The following is a 19,589-nucleotide window of genomic DNA, read 5'->3' as shown; positions in this document are numbered from 1 at the left end:
GAGACATCCCGCAGCCGCATCCCCCGCCTGGTCCTCCGGCCGCAGCAGAAGGTATCCCCCGCTTCCGAGTCGCCCTTTTCGGAAGAAGAGAGCCGAGAATTTAACCCCCTCAGTTCCCCCGGGGGCTCCGGCCGGACCGTCAGTAGCAACAGCTTTTGCTCAGGTACTGCAGAAACCCTACTCCCGCCCCCCCCTCCTCCCCCAGCCCTCCCTCGGGTCAGTCCTCACCCTGGGTGTCACCCAAACGTCACCCACATCCCTGCATCGTGCTGCCCTTTTCGGAAGAAGAGAGCCGAGAATTTAACCCCCTCAGTTCCCCCGGGGGCTCCGGCCGGACCGTCAGTAGCAACAGCTTTTGCTCAGGTACTGCAGAAACCCTACTCCCGCCCCCCCCTCCTCCCCCAGCCCTCCCTCGGGTCAGTCCTCACCCTGGGTGTCACCCAAACGTCACCCACATCCCTGCATCGTGCTCGTATCGAGCCCTGCCGAAGCATCCTGCTTTGCGGGTGAAGAAGGGCAACCATTCATTTTTCCAGGGAAATCCAGTATCTGTTCTTTTAATACATGTCCCTAAGCGACACCAGATGTTGCCATTTCGAGTTCTGCTATCTGCAGCGGAAAAGTTGGCGGTTTTACTGCGGCAGCTTTAAAAGTAAAGATTTGCCTTAAAACTGCAGCGTTGGTCTGAGGCATTTGTAAAGCCTGTAAGCCAAAGAGTCTGTAAGGCAGGGGAGGTGCTATTAAGGGCCTCAGACATTGGTCAAATACTGCAATTTCTTGTAGTTTTTTGGGACAGTGATCTCCATGCATGAACCAGGACCAAATGTCAGTGAAATTTTCACCATCGTATTTAAGTGAGTTTTGTTTATCAGAGAATTCAGACTACCCCTGACAAGTGTGTCTCCAGGCGTGAATTAGGCATGATGTCTTCTCTATAGAGAGGGCGATGGCTAGCTGATACACCAGGAGTAAATTCCCACTCTCCAGCTGAAGACCACAAAAACGTCATTTGCTCTTCAAAATTAGTATATCCCTTTATGTCAGGGACAACTTGAAACCGGATTTTTTTTGTAAAATATTTGTCCTGTGTAGAGTTTAGCACAATTTAAGTCCCTCAACTAGTAGTGAATTACTCAGATACCTACTACTGGTGAGTAATCCTTTAATTCAGTGATACTCTCCAACAGGTATGACACCATGCACGTGTATAACAGCATTGAGAGTCACATCGTGGAGTCCTTGGGCTCTAGATGTGTGTGGTAATTGTAAAGATATTTCAGTGACTAAAAATTTTTTAATAGTATTTTGGAGAGCATAACATTCTCCATCTAACTAAACATGTAATTTATAATTAATATTTTTGTAATAGTTAAAATCAGAGCAAGTTTCTGAACTTCCTTTTTGCTTTTTCATAAAATATTTGCATTACCAATGGTTTATCTGAGAACAGCCAGAAACACTTATATTTATCTTTGTCTTCACTACAGTGGATCAGTTTAATTTTTTTCTTTATTCCTCTAACAAAAAGCAGTGTATTGAACACTGTGTACAAGAACAGTCAATTTTCCTAAATGCGGAACACAATATCCATGTTTGAGACTACCATTTCCTTCTTAGCTTGGATAGATTTTGCAATTCAGGCTCAGTGGAATGTTCTATTTGGTTATTGTTTAATGAACAATGCAGAATGTTAAACAAACAACATAGGTTGTAAGAATGCTGAGGTCTCTTTTCCCATGCCTTCTGAATCCCTCTACCTTACCTGTTTGAGCTCGCCTGTTGCCTCATAAGAAACAAAGAAAGAAAATCTTTTGAAGCTTTCTAGAAATACATTATTTTTATGATCTCTCCCAAATGGCTGCTTTTTATCCTGATTTTTTTTTTCCCCTGTATGTTGAGAAGCCTTTCATCCTGGTTCCTGACAACCTCTTTTATGATATCTTTTGGATTTGTATCATGTTCTTTAGATCTTCTCAACACAGAGCTGCCAAAGTAATACCCTTGGTGTCTGTCCTAGTGCACTCTCTGGGCTGTGTCTTGATTCCCAGCAGAGCTATGTGTTTACTCTGGGTGTGTCTGATCTCATGGCTCTGCAGTTTTAAGGCGCCTTTCTCAGAGGTATTCAAGAGTGCAATGCTTGTCTCTTAACCTGCCTCTTCAGTACAACTGTGCATATTTTTATTTCCTTTATTAATCTTTTATTATTTTATGAATGCTGGGTTGATTTAGTTTGATTTTTTTCCCCCATGAGATATTTGTGCATCCTCAAGCTGTCTGCAGCACCCATCCAGGTGTGCACTACCCACTTTGACTGCTGAGGGTCTTCAAACCTCATGCAGCCAAGGATCAGCCAAGACACTGTTCTCCAGCCCAGTGCGTGGCTTTGTTGTTGATAGGTTTGATGGCTTTTTCACAGTGATGCAGGTATGACAACAGTCACCGACTTGATTTCCTCATTCTCTGATGTCTCTTCCCTGTCTTCCACTTAAAATCCTTCCTTATTATGGTACATCTCATTTAGACGGCAATTCCCAGGTGGCAGCTCGTGGCTACTGGTTCCTGTTTCTAGGGAGGGGATGGCAAAGAGCTGTGTGGAGAGGTGAGCAGAGGGACCGCAGCCTCTCCTGGGGCCTGGCTAGGCAGTTACTGTCTTAACGGAGAAGTGGCATGCGTAAGAAGGGTATTTAAAATTAGCAAGTAATATATTTGGAAGAGGTGAGCAGATAAATAATGTAATGAATGATAGTGTGATGGTAGTATGAAAAAAACTCGTGAGCATTTGGATAAATGCCTGCATTGTAACTTCTTTGCAGCGTTAAAATCCAAAAGCTTCTTGATAAGCAGCAATGTGCATAATTCCTTTCCTCTTTACCATTGTCTAGACAAGTTGTTCACTACCTTTCTTCCTTTATTTCTGACACCAAGTGGTTATAATCGATAAATTTCTTTTTCCCCAGTAGAAATTATTTTTTTCTCTCCTCAACCATGTAAATATGTATTTCCTGCTTGATTCCTTAGAGCTTCTGAGGTTGTCCATTTTCCCTGGTTGCTTACATTAGTCCCACTGCCAAAGCAAAGGCTTGGAGTTCTTTCTCTCTAGATGAGGGCAGCAGAATCTTCTAGGTATCATTAATGTTGATTTAGATGGGGGAACCTTTGGGGACCATAGAAGTGCTGCAAGCATGATGCCAACAGCAAAAAATACCTCCTGGGAACAGATAAGAGACGTTTTGTTTTAATGCTTGGTTTCTTTTGAAGAAGGTATTAGTTCTGACTGAGATAAGTTTTAAATTTGTGTGATCTGCTCACTCTTGATCTTGTGTGACTAGATCAGAGACTCAGTTGATCATGTTGGTCAATTATTTGCAATTGACTTTCGGTCAGTTTTGTTTTGTAAGGCCCTATGAAACACGGTGAGACCACAAATCTGTTTTATCTGTGCTATTCCTGACAAAATGTGTTTTTAATATTCTTCTGCCAAGTGAACACAGGTACTCTCTGGATGTTGTGTAGCCAAGCTGAGCCTTTGTATCCGTATTCACTGTGCACAGTCTTTCCTTAAAATCTTAGCACATCTGGACTCCTGTTTGTCATTTGATACGGGAGCCACTTGTCCTTCAGCTGCTGCCCTGCTTGGCTTGGATGTTGGCCACAGGACTCGTATAAGGTCAAATGATGAAAAAACGCTCTCCCAGCAGCTCCATCTGGCTCGGCTGCTACTGAACACTCGCCCATCTCATGCAAGTTTTCCTCCTAAGTTGTACTTGGCTTGGGAGCGGCTGTGTACGCTTACCTTGTCAGTCGGGAGGGGAGATTTTAAACATCGCTACAAATTGTCTGCCCAGCAGCTGCTGGACTGCCTTGGGTTGTCCAGTTACAGCGTTTGCCTTATAAGAAATAAGATACTTGGGGCAGGGCATTATCCTTGATTTTTGTGTGCACATCCTTTTGATACCAAGCCAGTTGCATATTGGATCAAAGGCAGCCTGGACATGCTCAGGTACTGTTTAGCTTTTCATTTTAAATGGACGTTAATTTGGAATACACTTTTTTCTGGTTTCTGCCTCTGAATATCTCAGCTTTTAAATTTCTCCTTGTGAAGAAGATTTGTTACATGCTGCCTTCATAGCAACACCCAAGCTTTCCTTCAGCCTTTCTTCAGAGCCAGCTGCCTGAATTTCCGCAAATAACGCAACAGCGCTTTGTTGACTGAGATGCAGCTTTGCAGGAAGCACGCACCTTTAATAATCAGCGCAGCAAAAGACTTTGTTTTATTCCCACAGCGAATGGCTCCTCTTTTCTTGGGCTTACCTGAAAATCGTCTTTTTAACTAGACTGTGTAGTACTACGAGCCATTGAAAAACTGTGGTGTCTATGAATAATTGTGACTCACTCCAATGAAGTTTTCAAAAAAAGGAGCTGAAGTTTCTTTTTTGCATTTTTTTCAAATGTCAGGGTCTGGTTTCTATGCTTATAACATGACTTTTTCTTTTCTGGTCTAAAGATTTTTTAAAAAATCTTGTTCTTTACATGTGTGGCACAATAAATATTCTCCAGTGCCGCAGCTGCACTGTACACCCTTGGTGTTGCCCTTCTCTGCCCACTTGCTCTTGTGCAAGGTCTCCTTGAACCTGGGGATTATTCACCAACTGGCCCAGCTGCTGATGGATTCTGGGGCTGAGTTCAGTGTGTATGTCAAAAAAAAAAAAGCATGTAGGCTTTAGGCAGGCTTAGTTAAGTTGATGTGAATGTGCTACCCATATTGCTAGACCTAAACCAGAGGAGAATGTAATTTGCACAGATGTTACTGGATGAAATGCTGTACCTTCTCACACCTGGTAAATAATATATTTTCTAGAGCATTGAAATAGGTTGTATTGTACACCAGCTAGCCTGGAGGCTACACTATTAAAATGTGTGTACCTAAATATATATTCTGAATAGAAAAAGGTAGAGGAAAACAGATATGCAGTATTTTAATAAGTCAACAGATTGAGGCTAGAGACTTGTTATGAATTACTGAAAATAATTACCACTATTCTTTGTGTGTGTGTATGTATGTATTATTATGGAAACAGTGAACTCTCCCATTCTTCTTGTTTCTTGTTATAAGAAGACCTATTTTGCTTAAATAGTTCCTGACTGGTTTATTTGTGGTTTTTTTTTCAGTCTGAGCTACTGAATCAGAGATATGCTTAAAAATGCTCAAGTGTGTGGTACCTAAAGTCAGCTTCTCTTTCTTGCAGTCTCTTATGCTCTACTCTTCCACAGTCTTTTTGCCATTTTTTTTCAAACTTCTGAAGTGGAGGTCTTCTCCAGCGCATTTGTTTGTAGCACTCTGTAAGGCAGTTCAGTAATGACCGTGATATCAATTTACAAAAACGCTGAAACAAAATCTGCTTTCAGTAATGGACGTATGGCCTTTGCATAAGGGCGTCACTGGTGACATGATTCTTCCTTTTCTCACTGCTGCTTCCCTGGAGAATTTCCTGCTGGGCCGGCTTACATGCAATAATTTATTAATGCTTCATGTTGTTAACCACCAGTTCTGCTTCTGCAGCACTGAGATCTGTTCCAAACATGGACATGAGAAAAGTGCCTAGGTACTAAAGAGCAAAGCCTGCCCGTTCCTCAGTTTTTGGCCTTTCCCTGCTTCCCTTTCAGCTTGACTATTTATTCCCTCTTAATAAGTAACAATCCTTTTGTTTCTGTGCTGCACAACAACATCTGGAAGCCAAAATATTTGACCTTTTGAATGTTTATTGTTACCTTTTTATGTATCTGTTAGCGCTGTGAAGCTTTAAAGCCTGACCCAGAGCCTCCTGAGGTCAGTAGAAGAGTTCCCCTCTGGCACATTTTGGATGGTGTCCTAAGAACAGTCAGTGCTTGACCCTTTCTACTACCCTGTTTGTTGCAGCTTGCTCTGTACCACAGACAGAATTCTAAACTCTATTCTGTACTTTCTTCATCACCAATGTATAATCTAATACTTATGTTTTAAAGTGCTTTTCATGCAAGTGTCTACTGAGTTGGATATTGTCATGCCATGTCATTAAAGAACATCACAACTTTTAGGAATGAAACTTTAATCAGAAGTCTTTGATTATTTTTATTTTATTAAAAGAGAATCTTGATGTTTTAAAAAAAAATCTACATGGCATGTTTTAACCCTACATTTATAGGGTTAATATACATCCTAGAAAATTTGGAGCAGTGTTTTGATGTATATTAATCACCAGGTAGAGTAAGTGAGTTCTGTGGTGGTCCTAAGTGCCGCTTTGGGTTTAGTAGCAATAAAAAAAAATAAAATGCATAAACCAACAATGGATAGAATGTATGTGGTTTCCAAGCATCATTAGAAGGTAGTCTGTGCAACATTATGAGGTGATGCTGAAGCTGTGAGGGTCATAGTCATATGCTGTCAGCTATGGAGGCAGAGCTATATGAGAATGAAGTAATATAGCATGTTATACCATTTGAGGAACAGGTACAAATTTCTAAGTAGTCTAGTGAAGATTTTTATTTCCAAAGATGATATCTTCTTGGATATAATATGTGTAATTTCTTCCTTTGCTGCATAAATGAATTAAGCACATAAAACCACAAACACAGAAACCCATCTATATATACGAACATTTCACATAATGTTAGTGTGAAATGGGTGATATTTCTTAGACTTGATGTAGTCAAGGCTCACTCACCAGAGGTAGCAGCCGTGACTCCACTTCCAACAACTGGCCTCAGGAAAGGTTACTAAAGTGCTTAAACTAAAGTGCTCTACTAAAGTTCTACTAAAGTGCTTAAAAAAGCCTGCCTAGCAGCCAAGACTCTCCTCTGTCTCTTTTTCAGACTCTTTCCTTTCCCAGCCAATAGTTAAAATTTTTCTTTAAAATTTTCAAATAGATTTTCAGTCCTTTATCATCTTCTACCCCTTGTCCAAATGTTATCTGTGATCTGATATAAAAACTGTAGGAGATGTGCTATTCTTGACCACAGCACTCTCCCAGTAACAATTCTATTTTTATTGGTATTTTTACTAGTAAGCGTTGATGCTTTTGTTCTGTAAAACAGGTACCATTAGTTATAAAACCATTAGCTATAAAATAGTAATGACAAAGCCAGTGAGCCATAATTATATAGTCCTTTTTTTCAGATGGTTTCCCAGAACTCACATCAGTACTGCTTATTAGTGAAATGTTCAAATAGAAGGAAGATTAGTAGAGGCATCATTTGCTGCCAAAGTCAATTAAAATTTGCTGCTTCAGTGTAACTTAGCTATTGTACAGTCTGATGTCAAGAGCTGATACCTTTAAGGACATGTTTATGGGAAATTCTGCATGGTAAAAAGTGCCCAAGCTTTAGGAGCAGGATAGTCCATCTTTCCCCTCTTCTACACAGTTAGAGCCTCTCACTATTTATACCATGCTTTGAGCAACCAGACAGGACCTCTTGCCAAATTCAGTGAGCAGCTTCCATACTAAATTTTCAGTAGTGACCATTAGTGGTCAGTGTCTGGGTGTAATGTAATCAAGGTCAGAGGGGCTGGTGAGGAACAAGTGCAAAAGTTGCCTGTATATTAATGATAGGAACCCCAGAAAAAATCAAAAGATGTTGAACATGTTTAGTTTTGATTTTAATTACTTCACTACTGGGTTAGATTTTTATGATAAGAACATTAAAATCAATAGTTCCAGCTTGAAAGATGGATTGGGAAAAACAGGGTGGTTCTAAAATATCTAGAAAATATGAAGGAAAAGCATGTAGGTTTGTATGGCACCTCTGGAGATAATTTCATCCAGCCTCTTTTTTGAAGCAGGACTGTTTCCAGCACTACATCACATCAGCCATGGCTTTGTCAATGTGAGTCTAGAAAACCTTCAAGGACAAGAGTTTGCACAGCCTCACTAGTGAGCTCGGGTAGTGGTGGAGCTGCCAGCCTGCCTTCATTCACAGGCAAAATGAAGCGTAGTTAATTCAAGTTCTGTCTGCAGAGACATAAAGATTAAATGTGGAATGAATTAGTTTAGCAGGATTTCCTATAAGTAGGCCTTGTCACATAAACCTCTTCTCCTGTCAGCTCTTCTGCTCTACTTTAGTGTAACTTCTGGTAGGACACTTGCTCCATAAGCACATGATACTCTTGATTAATTTTATGAAATATCAACCCCAACAGATCTTAAAAATAGCTGTAAAATAAGTTTAGGATTGATCAGAAGGAACAAAACCAGTAAGATTTTTAGGACTCTACTTTTAATGAAGTTATTAAATATTTTTTTTCAACAGTCTGGGTGATTTTGCAGGTTTGCAAGAGAAAAAATTGTTAGCAGCAAATGACTAATTTTATAGAGTACATAATATCACCTGCTAGAATGGCTGCAGTAAAAAAATGAAATGTTTTAGTACAAATAGGAGCTGAGGAGAATATTCACACTTCTTACCCTTAAGCTGTGCTCACTAAATTGTTGGTAGGCGGGTGAGGGAACCTCCAAGGGGGTTCATTCAGTGTGGCGATGAGGTAGGAGTCTAATTAACCGTTGAAAGTCTAATGGCAAATATGGTCCACCTCTGTCTTTCTATGTGCACTACCCGTTTTATACTATTAAGTTTTATCTTGCTGCATTTAATGTGGTCCGTTGTGTTGCCCAGTTGTTCCAGAATGAGATTGTGAATCTCCTGTTAGCACTGTTTTCTGACTGGAGGGTGAGCACTTACATGTCACCGGTTCAGCTGCCCAAGTCTGGGTGGTTGTGTTAGTCCATGGAGAAAGATGAGGTCCTCCAGACAGTGACTCAGAGCAGTGGGGTGACTGGAGAAGCCTAAATTGGGCTGTTGTTCTGACTCATCCTCCAGAGGAGCCTCTTTCTCTGCACTTAAAACAGAAGGACCCTTAGCAAGTGGAAGCTAGGTGATATGATGTCCCTTTGGTGTCTGTCAGTGACTTTCATTAATGCATAAAACACCCCTGTGCTACAAGACCAGACACAAAAAACAAGACCAAAGCAACACCTAGGGGATCAGAAAATGTGGAGCAGATTGGGAGATTATCTTGAAAAATTCTGAAATACCTTTGGTTCACCATCAAAAGCCAGCTCGTGGTATGCCATCCTGGAAGAGCTGCGGCTGCCCGGACTAATAGATCCTGGGAAGAACAGAAAGGGAACCATTAGGAAAAGTCAGGAAATGTTTTTTCTCTCAGTACACTGAACTGTTAAAGTTCATTAGAGGCCCATGTTTAATTCTGGAATCCACTTTTCTTAATGGAAATAGAGTATGTACAACCTGAACATTGGTCAAGGCAACATTAAGAGAAGCTTAAAGTGGGACAGTCAACGAGGGATCAGGTAGGGGATGGACTGTTCAGGCTCGTAAAAGTGCATAACTAGATCTGGCAGCTAGGAGTGAAGATAAAAATAAGTCAGTTTCTCAGTGAGAGCATCATTAATTATTTGGATGGATTATATAAGGAGGCTGTAAACTCAGTATTTCTTGAAGTCTTAAGGAAAAGGCAGTATTTTTCTACAGAAGGCATATTCCAGTGAAACTTCTAAAAATCTCTGTGTCCAGAAAAGGAGAGAAAATTATCAAGTCACAGCATATGGCCTTAAAGTCTACAAGAACAACATTCTTGTCAGTTGTTGGAGTATTGTTATCTTTAACACTGTTGTTTATACTTTGACTTTACTATTTGAAAGCCAGTCAGCGTATGCAAATGTCAGAGTGCTCCGAGCAGCTTCCCTGATTGTTTGTTTGAGGAGACACAATCCTGTGCTTGACTTTGAGACTTGGCAGGCATGTCTGATCTGGGAGAGGGGTTGGACGTGGAGTTTCACTGCTGAAATACAGCTGATTTTCAAAGGGAAAGTTTACTCCCAGAATGCTCTTAGGAGGCCACTGTGGAAACAGACACCACAAATATTGCTAAGAAAGCAATGAAAGTTGTGTGTTACAGATTTACTTGGTTTTCCCTCTTGTGCAAGTAGACGATGTAGGCAAGATCAGACATATGGACGTGCGCAGCAGTATTTGCCAGCTTTCTCTCTTCTGTCTTCCTGATGCTCATGTGCCTGAGAAGGAAAATAATGTCTATCTGTATTCCTGAAAAATCTGGACCTGAAATCCTTATTGGGCAAAACTCTGGTGGATTTACAGGACTGAATCCTTAACGGACCTTGCTGAAAACTACATTCACATCATGTCTGCAGCAGAAAGTGAATCCTGCTGTGAGCTCATCTGCTCTTGTTACCTCATTGCCTACTTTGGAGATAGGTTGCTTATCTTGGCCCATTCCTGGGCAGGTGGAGGTCTCCACCTCCTTCCATCAGACTTGTCAGCGGGCTTTTGGAGGAGCCTACAGGTCTGTGGGAATTACTGAGCCCACTCTGCCGCGGTGGCATCCTTCCTCTTGCAGACAAGCAGCAGAGGTGCTCACTGCGCATGGTTGGGCTGTCGGCGGGATGGAGGAGGCATTAGCTTGATGCATGGTCAGAGACCATGGGAGAGTCTGCTGCTCTTCTGCAGGGGTTTCACCTGGAATATTAAATACAATTAAATGACCCTTTAAGGCTTTGGCAGCAGGGAAGAATGAAGGTAAGTGCAGCCAATTTGGCTTGCACTGACCAGCTGGATAGCACCTCTGTGTCCACCAGGACTTCCTGTGCTGGAGCAAGTAAGCTGCAGGTACCCCGAGGGTACAGCAGAGCTTTGCTTGCCTTTGATGGTGAGCACCAGCGTTTCGTCTGCCGCTGTTCCCTTCTGTACTAGTAAACTTTTTGATTCTTCAAAACACACTGCAAAAAGCTGACACAGAAAAATATTTCTCTGCAGCTTGGCCTAGATTTGGGAAATTTACAATTTTGTTCACATTTCTGGTTAATACTAGGTAGAAGGAGTAGAAGTTAAGTATTATATAAAAATAGCAAACAATCAGAGGAAAGTACAATAAAATCATTCATTTACTTCAGCTGGAGCAGAAATGCTCACCTGGTTATTGTTGTGTCTAAAGGTCACGGGGGTGGGGGTGGGGGTATAAGTAGAGAAGAGCTTTTGTTCTTTGTGCCAGGTGCATTTGTTCCTTTAATAAGTGCCCTGTTGCAATGAAAGCTGAAGACCTTAAGGGTAAGATGAGGATATGTAGACATGACATAGCCTGATTGTACAGTGTCACCAGTGTGATATCAGAAGTAATGGTGGGGTAATTAAAGTATTTAATTTTTATGCTATTTTTGTATGCTTTCTGTAGCTACTCTATTTCCTTGTCACAGTTACATTACATAGTTGGTTTTTTAATGCCCTAATTTTAACACTGTAGTTTAGTTCTTTTGTTTTTTCAAGGTTTTTATCAGCTCCTGAGGTTCTTCCAGGTACCATCCCTATAGCTTTGGAAGTTATTTGTACATTAAGTCTCCTGGATAAAACACATCTGTGAGGCCTGCATAACCTGTCCAGCTATTGCAGTGATTTTATTGGTGGAGAGGTGAAGAAAATAGCTTCTTGGGATTTTTTTGTTGGTTTTTTTTTGTGGTTTTCTTTTTTTTAACCACAAGGTTTTGAAAATAATGCCACACAGAGAAACAGCTAAGTGGAAAGGTCATAAGAAAAAAAACTGCATGGACATCCACGTTTTTCTGAATATATTTATTAACGTTTGTGTGCTTGTAATGAAAAAGCATTTTGGACGTAGCTACAGAAGGTGCTTAAATGCAATTCAGAAGTTCACCCAGCCTGCAGATCCACTGCCCTGTAGGGCAACATCCATTCAAGGTGCAGAAGAGAAGATGGAGAAAAGGAAATGGGTGCTGACCTGGGAGGAAATTGCCACTTTCTCTCTTTTCTGTGTTGAGTTACATTGTGATGTTGATGGAAACGATAAAAAGTAAACTAAAATCACATGAGTCCTGTTTAGTCAGAGTGAATGTGAGGACAGGATGAAAACTTTATTAGTGGTCTCTTTTCTGCTATTTTTCTGGGAACTACTTCTGAGTTGCAGAAGGCAGCAGCAAGATGGCAAAAGGAGATGCTTGTAGGCTTAATTGAGCTGGTTTGAAGCCATCAAATGAGATTAAGATGGATTAGATGCCTTGCACTCTTACTGCCCTTTGTGCCTTAGGAGGTGATTCTGGCAGCAGTAGGGCTGCCCCCATAGCTTGGCACCGCGTCTGGCAGAGGCCAGGGCAGCAACACCTCTGGCTGCTGCTACATGCGAATGCGTGCAGCGCACTTTGGATGTCAGCACTTTTAGGTACCTTGCTCAGCGTTGGAGGCAGGACACAGAGAAATGAGAAACGGAAAACTGGAAGAATTAGGTGAGGGTAGGGCAATGAGCCAAGCATGAGGGAAAACTGTTTCGCATGAAAGGATGAGGCTGGTTTATTGTACAGAGGAAGCAATAGTTAAAGCATAAGATGCTCTCATCTGCAGAGGGGAGGCGGGCAGGGAAGGAGATAGTTCTGGGAGCCCTATTGCCTCATGAATACAGAGTCATATACTGACTTTGTAAACAGTCTGCCCGTGCAGAGCTCGTTGCAAGATCAGGCTTGACCTAAATTATGAACAGGGTAGAAATGGTAAGTGCAATATGGTCATGCAAATTATTTGACTCAGCTGCAGGTACTTCTTTTGAATTTCATGTTAGGTAAAGATAATACACTGGGAGCAGAGTGAAATTGCATAATTAAGATGGCAGGTTTCATTTTGTTCTGGGAAAGAACAATTACATTTCTCCAGGAAAGTAAATATTCAAGGCTTCCCGGTGTCAGAGTAGCCTGTTTGTTTTTGTTGTGTATCTCTAAAACCACCATGACTTTTAGGGGAGCTGTGATTACTCAAGAGTACAGGAGGTGTGTGACAAAATGAAGGGGGTGTTTGATATGCATGTTTCACTTGGACTCAGACTTCTTACTTTGCATTTAATTGTTATGGGCTGGAGTGTTTGTATTCCTGGAGCTCAGGAACACAGGTCTGTTCCCAGGATGACTGCTGATGCCCTGGCACGATGGTGCGCCCTCAGATGAATTCGGCTTCAAACAAAAGCAGTCTGTGTGTAACGCACCCTCCTCCAAACTAGGTACTTCACAGCCTCTTGTCAAGAACGGAAGAGCTCTGTGATCACGGATGCTTTATGTCATGGTTTAAGCCCAGTGGGCAACTGAGCACCATGAAGCCCACAGAAGGGGCCTAGACAAAACAAGGACAGAGAGGGGTTTTTTTCTCACAACTTAAAAGGTCACAGGCGAAAGACAGACTCATCATAGGGATAAAAAACAAAGCAAAACAATTTTGTTACTAATAACGTCAGAGTAGAACAGTGAGAGATACAACCAGATCTTAAAATCAAACACGTTCCCCCACCCCTCCCTTCTTCCCTGGGCTCAGCTTTGTTCCTGGTTTCTTTATCTCCACCTTCTTTGCTGGGGGAGTTTTCTAGTACCTTCTTACAGGGCTATCTCCATAGCACTCCCCTACTACCAAAAACAAAACCAAAAACCCCTTACAGAAAACCAGATACATTTGAAAGGAAAAACAATTTTGAGAAACCTGTATTAATTCCAGTTAAATGAAAATCCTGACTGTGCATATGGGCTGTAGTCATTCTGTTGTTCTTCAGGTAGGAACATATCTTGAAGAAGAGCATGTGGCCCATGCTTGCTTTTCATCTGATGTGCAATACACAAGCCATTCTTGTGACCTATGTGCATTTTTTCATGCTGTAATATTCTCCAACCTAGCTAAGACAGAAGAAATTATCTTAGATTTGAGTTTTCATTATGTAGCCCCTCATTTTGTATTTTGTCAGATTTAGTGAAACAAGCATCTGCCATTTTAGTCTGCCTCAAGGTATTCAAGACTTCCTCACAAAATGGAAGAAACTAATAGCTTTTCACCAGGTTTCACAGCCAAGGTTATGCATATCAGGTAACTGACTGTAAACAGTTGTAGTCCAAACCTTTTTTTTTAATTTAAATTCTGCTAACGTTTGTGTACTTATTAGTTAGAAATGTTGATGTTTTCCCTTTTCAGATGACACTGGCTGTCCTAGTAGCCAGTCAGTATCTCCAGTTAAGACTCCTTCTGATGCTGGAATCAGTCCAATCAGTTTTTGCACTGGCAGCGATGGAGACTTCTCCAAGAAGAAATTCAGTCCAGGGTCAATGAGTGAAGGGAACCCACAGCTGGTTCGATATAAGAAGGAGACAAAGACAAGCCTTGTAAAGCCTGGTGAGTATAGTATAGTTCCTTTCATTTCTTTAATGACACTCTCTAGTTGACTAGTACATCTACAAGTGTCTAGATACATTATGTTGTGCTGCCTGGGATACTACTAATGCAAACAATAAAAAAAAAAGAAAGTTGAGTTCTTTCTATGGAGCCACCTGCAAGATTTGAAAACACTATTGGTATTAGCTTTTTCATGGAAATATAATTAATTGACATTTTCACTGTCTTTCATGAAGTTGGATGGTGATGGAAGTGGATTTTACCCTATTTCATGGTGCACATATTTCACTGGCAAAAGATACACGACACTTAGTCTTCAGATGTTGTTAGATTTATTGTTGGATCTTGCCTAAAGTTTGCACTGCCAGGCTGTGATAGCTCTGGGGATACAAGATGTCAAACCAAGGCCAAGTATGGGCAGCCTACATGTGGGAGTTGGGCAGTGGTAGGCCCATGCTATGCTGGCCGAATTAAGAGCATGTCTGCCATTGCCTCAGGCTAACGGGCCTCCCCAGACCACCAACTAAATCAGCACCTGCTTGCTGCACATCCACAACTAAATATCCTGGTGTATTCTTGGTTGCTGTAATTTTAATGAGTAGATATAAAATATTTTTGCAATTCATGTACAGGTAGCTCTTGATTACAAATGGTCAGGATATTAGTGCTGTTATTTAATCATGGAGTGAGAGAGGGTGTTTTGACCCTGTGCAGAGCAGCTGCAGAACTGACATGGTTTACAAGGTACATCATAAATGTACGAGGTACATCCTGGCTGTACTGTTCCTAGAGTCATTTTACCTCTGGAAGCAATTTCAGTTCTTTCGCAAGGAGCCAGCCCAGATTTACCAGTACCATGTTGAATCCAGAAATGGTAGAGAATTGCTTGCAAAAACTCTTCACTGGCTTGGTCATTGAAAGGGCTGATTAAATCTGACTTACCCCTATCTCTGCAAAGTTCTTCAACTCATTTCATAGGACCTATGTTACTTGAGGGTTCCCAGTATCCCATTGCTTTGCATAATGGGAGATAATAATTTTTCAAGGTTTGTTTCCTGTTCCATTAAAATCAAGGAATATAGCACAGGTAGAAAGCAATGAATATAGTATATGACAGTCAAAGCTGCAGCCGTGGCTAGCACAACAATTTTGTATGTGAATACAGATGTAGCTTAGGAAAATGTGGACAAAGAATTTTGAAAGTTGGTTTTATTGTTTGGTTGTTTTTTTCTGCTGAAAAGTCCTATACACAGGGGAAAAGTTAAGCACTTTTTTCAATAAATTATTGCATTTTTATTGTTATTACACGTAAATTTACTTATAACACCAAGCTATTAGTCTTCTGCAGTCATAGAAGTAACCTTGATTTTGGTTGATGATATTATTTCAAATCTTTGAACAGACTTAGTCTAGGTATCAAAAAACTATAACTTTTAAACTATGTTTATTTCAAATTCTAGGCTTAAGTAATCATTTGACCTATGTTTGCCTGTGTCTCTCATCTCCATCACTAGTAAATTATTTTCCATTTTCTAAGAAATTTCAGCAAAATTTGAAAAAGAGTACAAGAATAAGCAAAGTTGCAAGAATGCAAGTTAAAAGGCTTAGGGGAGGTAACAAAGGCAATCTAAGTAGAATTTTAATATGCTTCAGGTGGAAAAGAAGTCAACACCGAGGAGTCAAAAACAAGCTGCTTTATTAGTTTGCTGCTTATGAAGCAACCTTTAATGCTATAATTTGGCTAGTTAGATGTACTGAGGTCGTTGTCCATGAATTTGAAGATCTCGTTTGTCATTTTTCCAGCTTCCTCTTAGCATGGCTTTATTCTTGTAGGTGGGACATATTCTGTAGCTGTCGGTACTTCTGCATTGATTGTTCTCTAAGGTTGGAAAACTTATCTCTAGAATTCAAGCATATTGCTCCTGGGATCCATCAAAACTCCCAGAGCAGGAGCAGAGTCTGATTTACACAGTATTTCTGAGTTCCTCCTGCCAAATACCTCACACCTTTTTAGTGGAAAGTTGTCAGAAACCACATCGTAGTCAGTGTGAGAGCAGACACAGGTGAGGGACATGCCTGAAATGAAGAGCATGCCAGGAGACAGCTGGGGTTCATATTGCTCACTGTTGGCCAGATGTGTTAATTTAATTCTCTCCCACTGCTATCTCTTGGCTTCAGGTGGATCCAGTCCCTTCCCCACGACCTACTTGTGCATGCATTTCTGGTTATTCAGTTGGGAAGATCTAGGCCTTGTGCAAAGAGGAGGTGACGCACAGGGAGTAACAAGGGAGTAGTAGAAGGGAAGTGGGACATGGGAGGAGAATAACAGCAATGTCTCCTTGTCCTACATAACCCAGTTCTGCACACAGCTGGAGACTTCAAGCTACACTGCAAAAAGTTGTGCATGATCTCTGTCTCTCTACCTAAAGCCCTTACTGATTTATGTAGATAAGCTCTACTTCATATTTATCTGAAATGTCTTGTGATAACGACTACATAGCAGGAGCCAGACATGAGAGACAAAAATCCAGTTTACCACTCTCTTTTACAGACACTTTCCTGCACTGTGGTTTTTGTAGGTGAGTACATCAGTCAGTGTGCACCTTCAAAATGCCTGTCATTTTGCTGACTATTTATGTTTCTAGGATTGTTTTTTTGGAACATGCTGAATCTCAGAAGTAACACTCACACAAATATTTAGATAATTCAGGAAATGTCAGAGTGGGATAGCACTGAGAAAGAACCCTAAGACGTTTTTAGGCTGTTCCCAAGCTCCAATGCTTTTCTGCTCCTCTAGCAATATCACTTCATCTTTCTTTTCTATGCTTCAAAATATGCAATACAACATGGCTTTTTTTTCCTCTAACAGCCTAAGGCATTATTATATGAATCTAAGTCATCTTCACCTCTTCAAGTATTAACAAACTAGATTCAGATGTCATTCATAATTTATATTGTTTGCATAGAGAACCTTACTTAATCCTGGAATGCATTATCACTGCATCTTGCTAAACCTCTGAAAGATTTATAACCATGAAGAGGTTACTCATTTGGGACAGTTAGTAATGGTTTTTATTGTGCCTTAAATCCAAATCACAACAGTGTTACAGATTAATTTGGCTTACAATCTGTGCCTGCTTTCCCAGGAAAGGATGGAGAGGACAGGAACATTAAGGAAGATGTATAACATCCAATCCAGGAGACAGTTAAAAGCCTTTTAATTTCAGGATGTTAGAGATTGTTCCTTCTTTTAGACGTGATTCGTTTATGCAGTATTAACAGCAATAGAAAATGCGCTGCAGAAAATGCCACTGCAAAAAAGGCACAAAAAGCCTAATTAACATTAGTTTGGATTTTATATCAAGATGCTGTGCTGAATCCCGTGGTTTCTGTAATTGAATAAACAGGAGCATGGACACTTTTACCTATTCACATATTCCTCCTGCGAAGATCCATCCAGAGTTCCTGCAGCTCATGTCCACATCTTGTTGAGAATCATGGGAACTGTTTTGCTTTCTTTGACAATCTCTCTCATCTAATTTTTTTACATCCATTAGAACACTTAGTGCAAGGATTCAAAATCTGGATCTGCAAGCTGCAAAGTATTGATAAAATTCCAAAGATGTGTGGATAAATAAAGGTCTCTTGGGCAAGAGTTGTGTTAGTAACTTTTAAAAGGCTTGCATGTTTTCAGTAACACAGTGATGTATTTAAATGTCTGTGAGTGCCAGAACTGGAGAAGGACACCTGATCAGCTGACTGTGTTCAGCATTTCTGGCAGAAGTTCTGGTCTTTCCTTTCTTGCTTTTGGTGTCATGGGCACACTTGGGACAGGTTGCTGAATGAACTGACGTTACTGTTGGAGCTGTCTCTTGGAGCCCATGGAACTACTGGTGTTTCACATGAAATTATCAAAGCAAAAGATAAAGCATGGAGAGTGTCCCAGACTTGTCCCTTTTGCACCTTCAGGAGTCTGCAGAGTAGAAGTGTAAGCACCACTGCAGGAAAGGAGACCTTGGTGAGGCAGAGTTACGGTCCGCTCCCAAAACCTGCACAGACTGGCTGGCTGTCATTCGCACCTCGGTTCTGGAATAACCTTTTCAGGTAGCATCAGACTATGCAAAAAAGTTATTCTTTTTCACTGCTGATAAAACATCTGGCCTTTTCTTACAGAATCTGGTTAAAATAGTAACATTTTGGATGATAAAGCAGTTGAACTGCAATGAATTATATTTCCAGAAGGGCAGTCATTGAGAACTCGCGCGTTAAAACTTCCCTTAAATAGTGCATCACCCAGATCCGTAGTTAAGCAGTTGCAAGGCACAATTTGTGCTTTTCCTGCCCTATCTTTCATGTCTGTGTACTGACATTTCACTTATAATGAGTTCATGGAAATGAAAGAATAAAGAAATAATTTTTAACTATCACTAGTCCATTAAAATGACATTTAACTTTGTGCCATGGTAAGTAATGTTGTTCTCAGCATGTGTCACGTCATGAGTGAATGACTGTTGGGGTAGGATGTCCCAGTCTGAAGTCATTAATCTTTGAAGGCTGTAGGATGATTAGGATTTTGAGGAGAGGCAGGTGGAGCAGACTGTATTTGCCTTCAGTTGGTTGTCAGTACAGTGTAGGTGCAGGTGGATTTTTATAACAGCATTGGAACTTATGATAGGTAACAAAAAGGAGGTGAGGGAAATGATCCTGTGCAATTGGGAAGATTACAATTAGAGCTAAAGAAGCCAAACGGATTATATAGGAAATAACAGGTGTTAACTGCAAATTATGTCTAGCTGTTAAAAATGTCTAGCTGTGAAAATATAATGTGCTTCCTGCTGATTGCTTTATTGTCCAGTGTGTGGGGATTAGATTCCCAGGATACTGTAAGTCCAGAAACTTATTCTAGGGGACACTCTGTGCAAAGAGCGGGAACTAGTTAATCCATTAGTGTAAAATTCACAACTAGGTTTATCGGTATTGCTACTTAACTTCATATGTGCCTGTATTCTAAAGGCAGAGTTACTTTGGTTGTTTTAAAAACAAAACATAAAAGCTTTGATTTAGGTTTTATTACTGACATCTGGATGTATGATTTTACAGATTTTTTTGTCAGCTTGTTCCCTGTTTTAAGAATGACAGTGTGGGAATGATATTTGCATCACTTGAAAAATGGGTTAGTTGGGGTATAAGTTCTGTGAGAGGGTTGTCTTAGAGGTAGTTCTGGAAAAATACTTCAGTTTCAAGAACTTGACCTTTCTGATTGCAGATGGATGCAATGACAGGACTTTGTTTTCTCTTGGAAAGGCTGGTAAAATATTAGAAAGACATGTTTAATGGGTGCATTTATCCAAGAACATTTTATCTTTTATTTTCAT

General features: G+C 40.7%; 1 protein-coding gene across 1 annotated transcript in view; it reads left to right on the top strand.

The window, feature by feature from the left end:
• Positions 1 to 14,214, top strand: part of LOC104538980 (syntabulin-like) — a gene marked incomplete at its 3' end in the record, with an annotated part of 14,495 nt that extends 281 nt beyond the window's left edge. The window contains exons 2-3 of the mRNA XM_010182377.1: positions 4 to 163; positions 14,017 to 14,214. Coding sequence (XP_010180679.1) covers positions 4 to 163; positions 14,017 to 14,214 — 358 coding nt within the window. The remainder of the gene's footprint in view (positions 1 to 3; positions 164 to 14,016) is intronic.
• Positions 14,215 to 19,589: the final 5,375 nt, after the last annotated feature.

This window comes from Mesitornis unicolor, unplaced genomic scaffold, assembly GCF_000695765.1.
Source record: "Mesitornis unicolor isolate BGI_N332 unplaced genomic scaffold, ASM69576v1 scaffold16224, whole genome shotgun sequence".
Taxonomy (NCBI): domain Eukaryota; kingdom Metazoa; phylum Chordata; class Aves; order Mesitornithiformes; family Mesitornithidae; genus Mesitornis; species Mesitornis unicolor.
The sequence above is the reverse complement of the archived record's forward strand: the minus strand, read 5'-3'. Positions and strand labels throughout refer to the sequence as shown.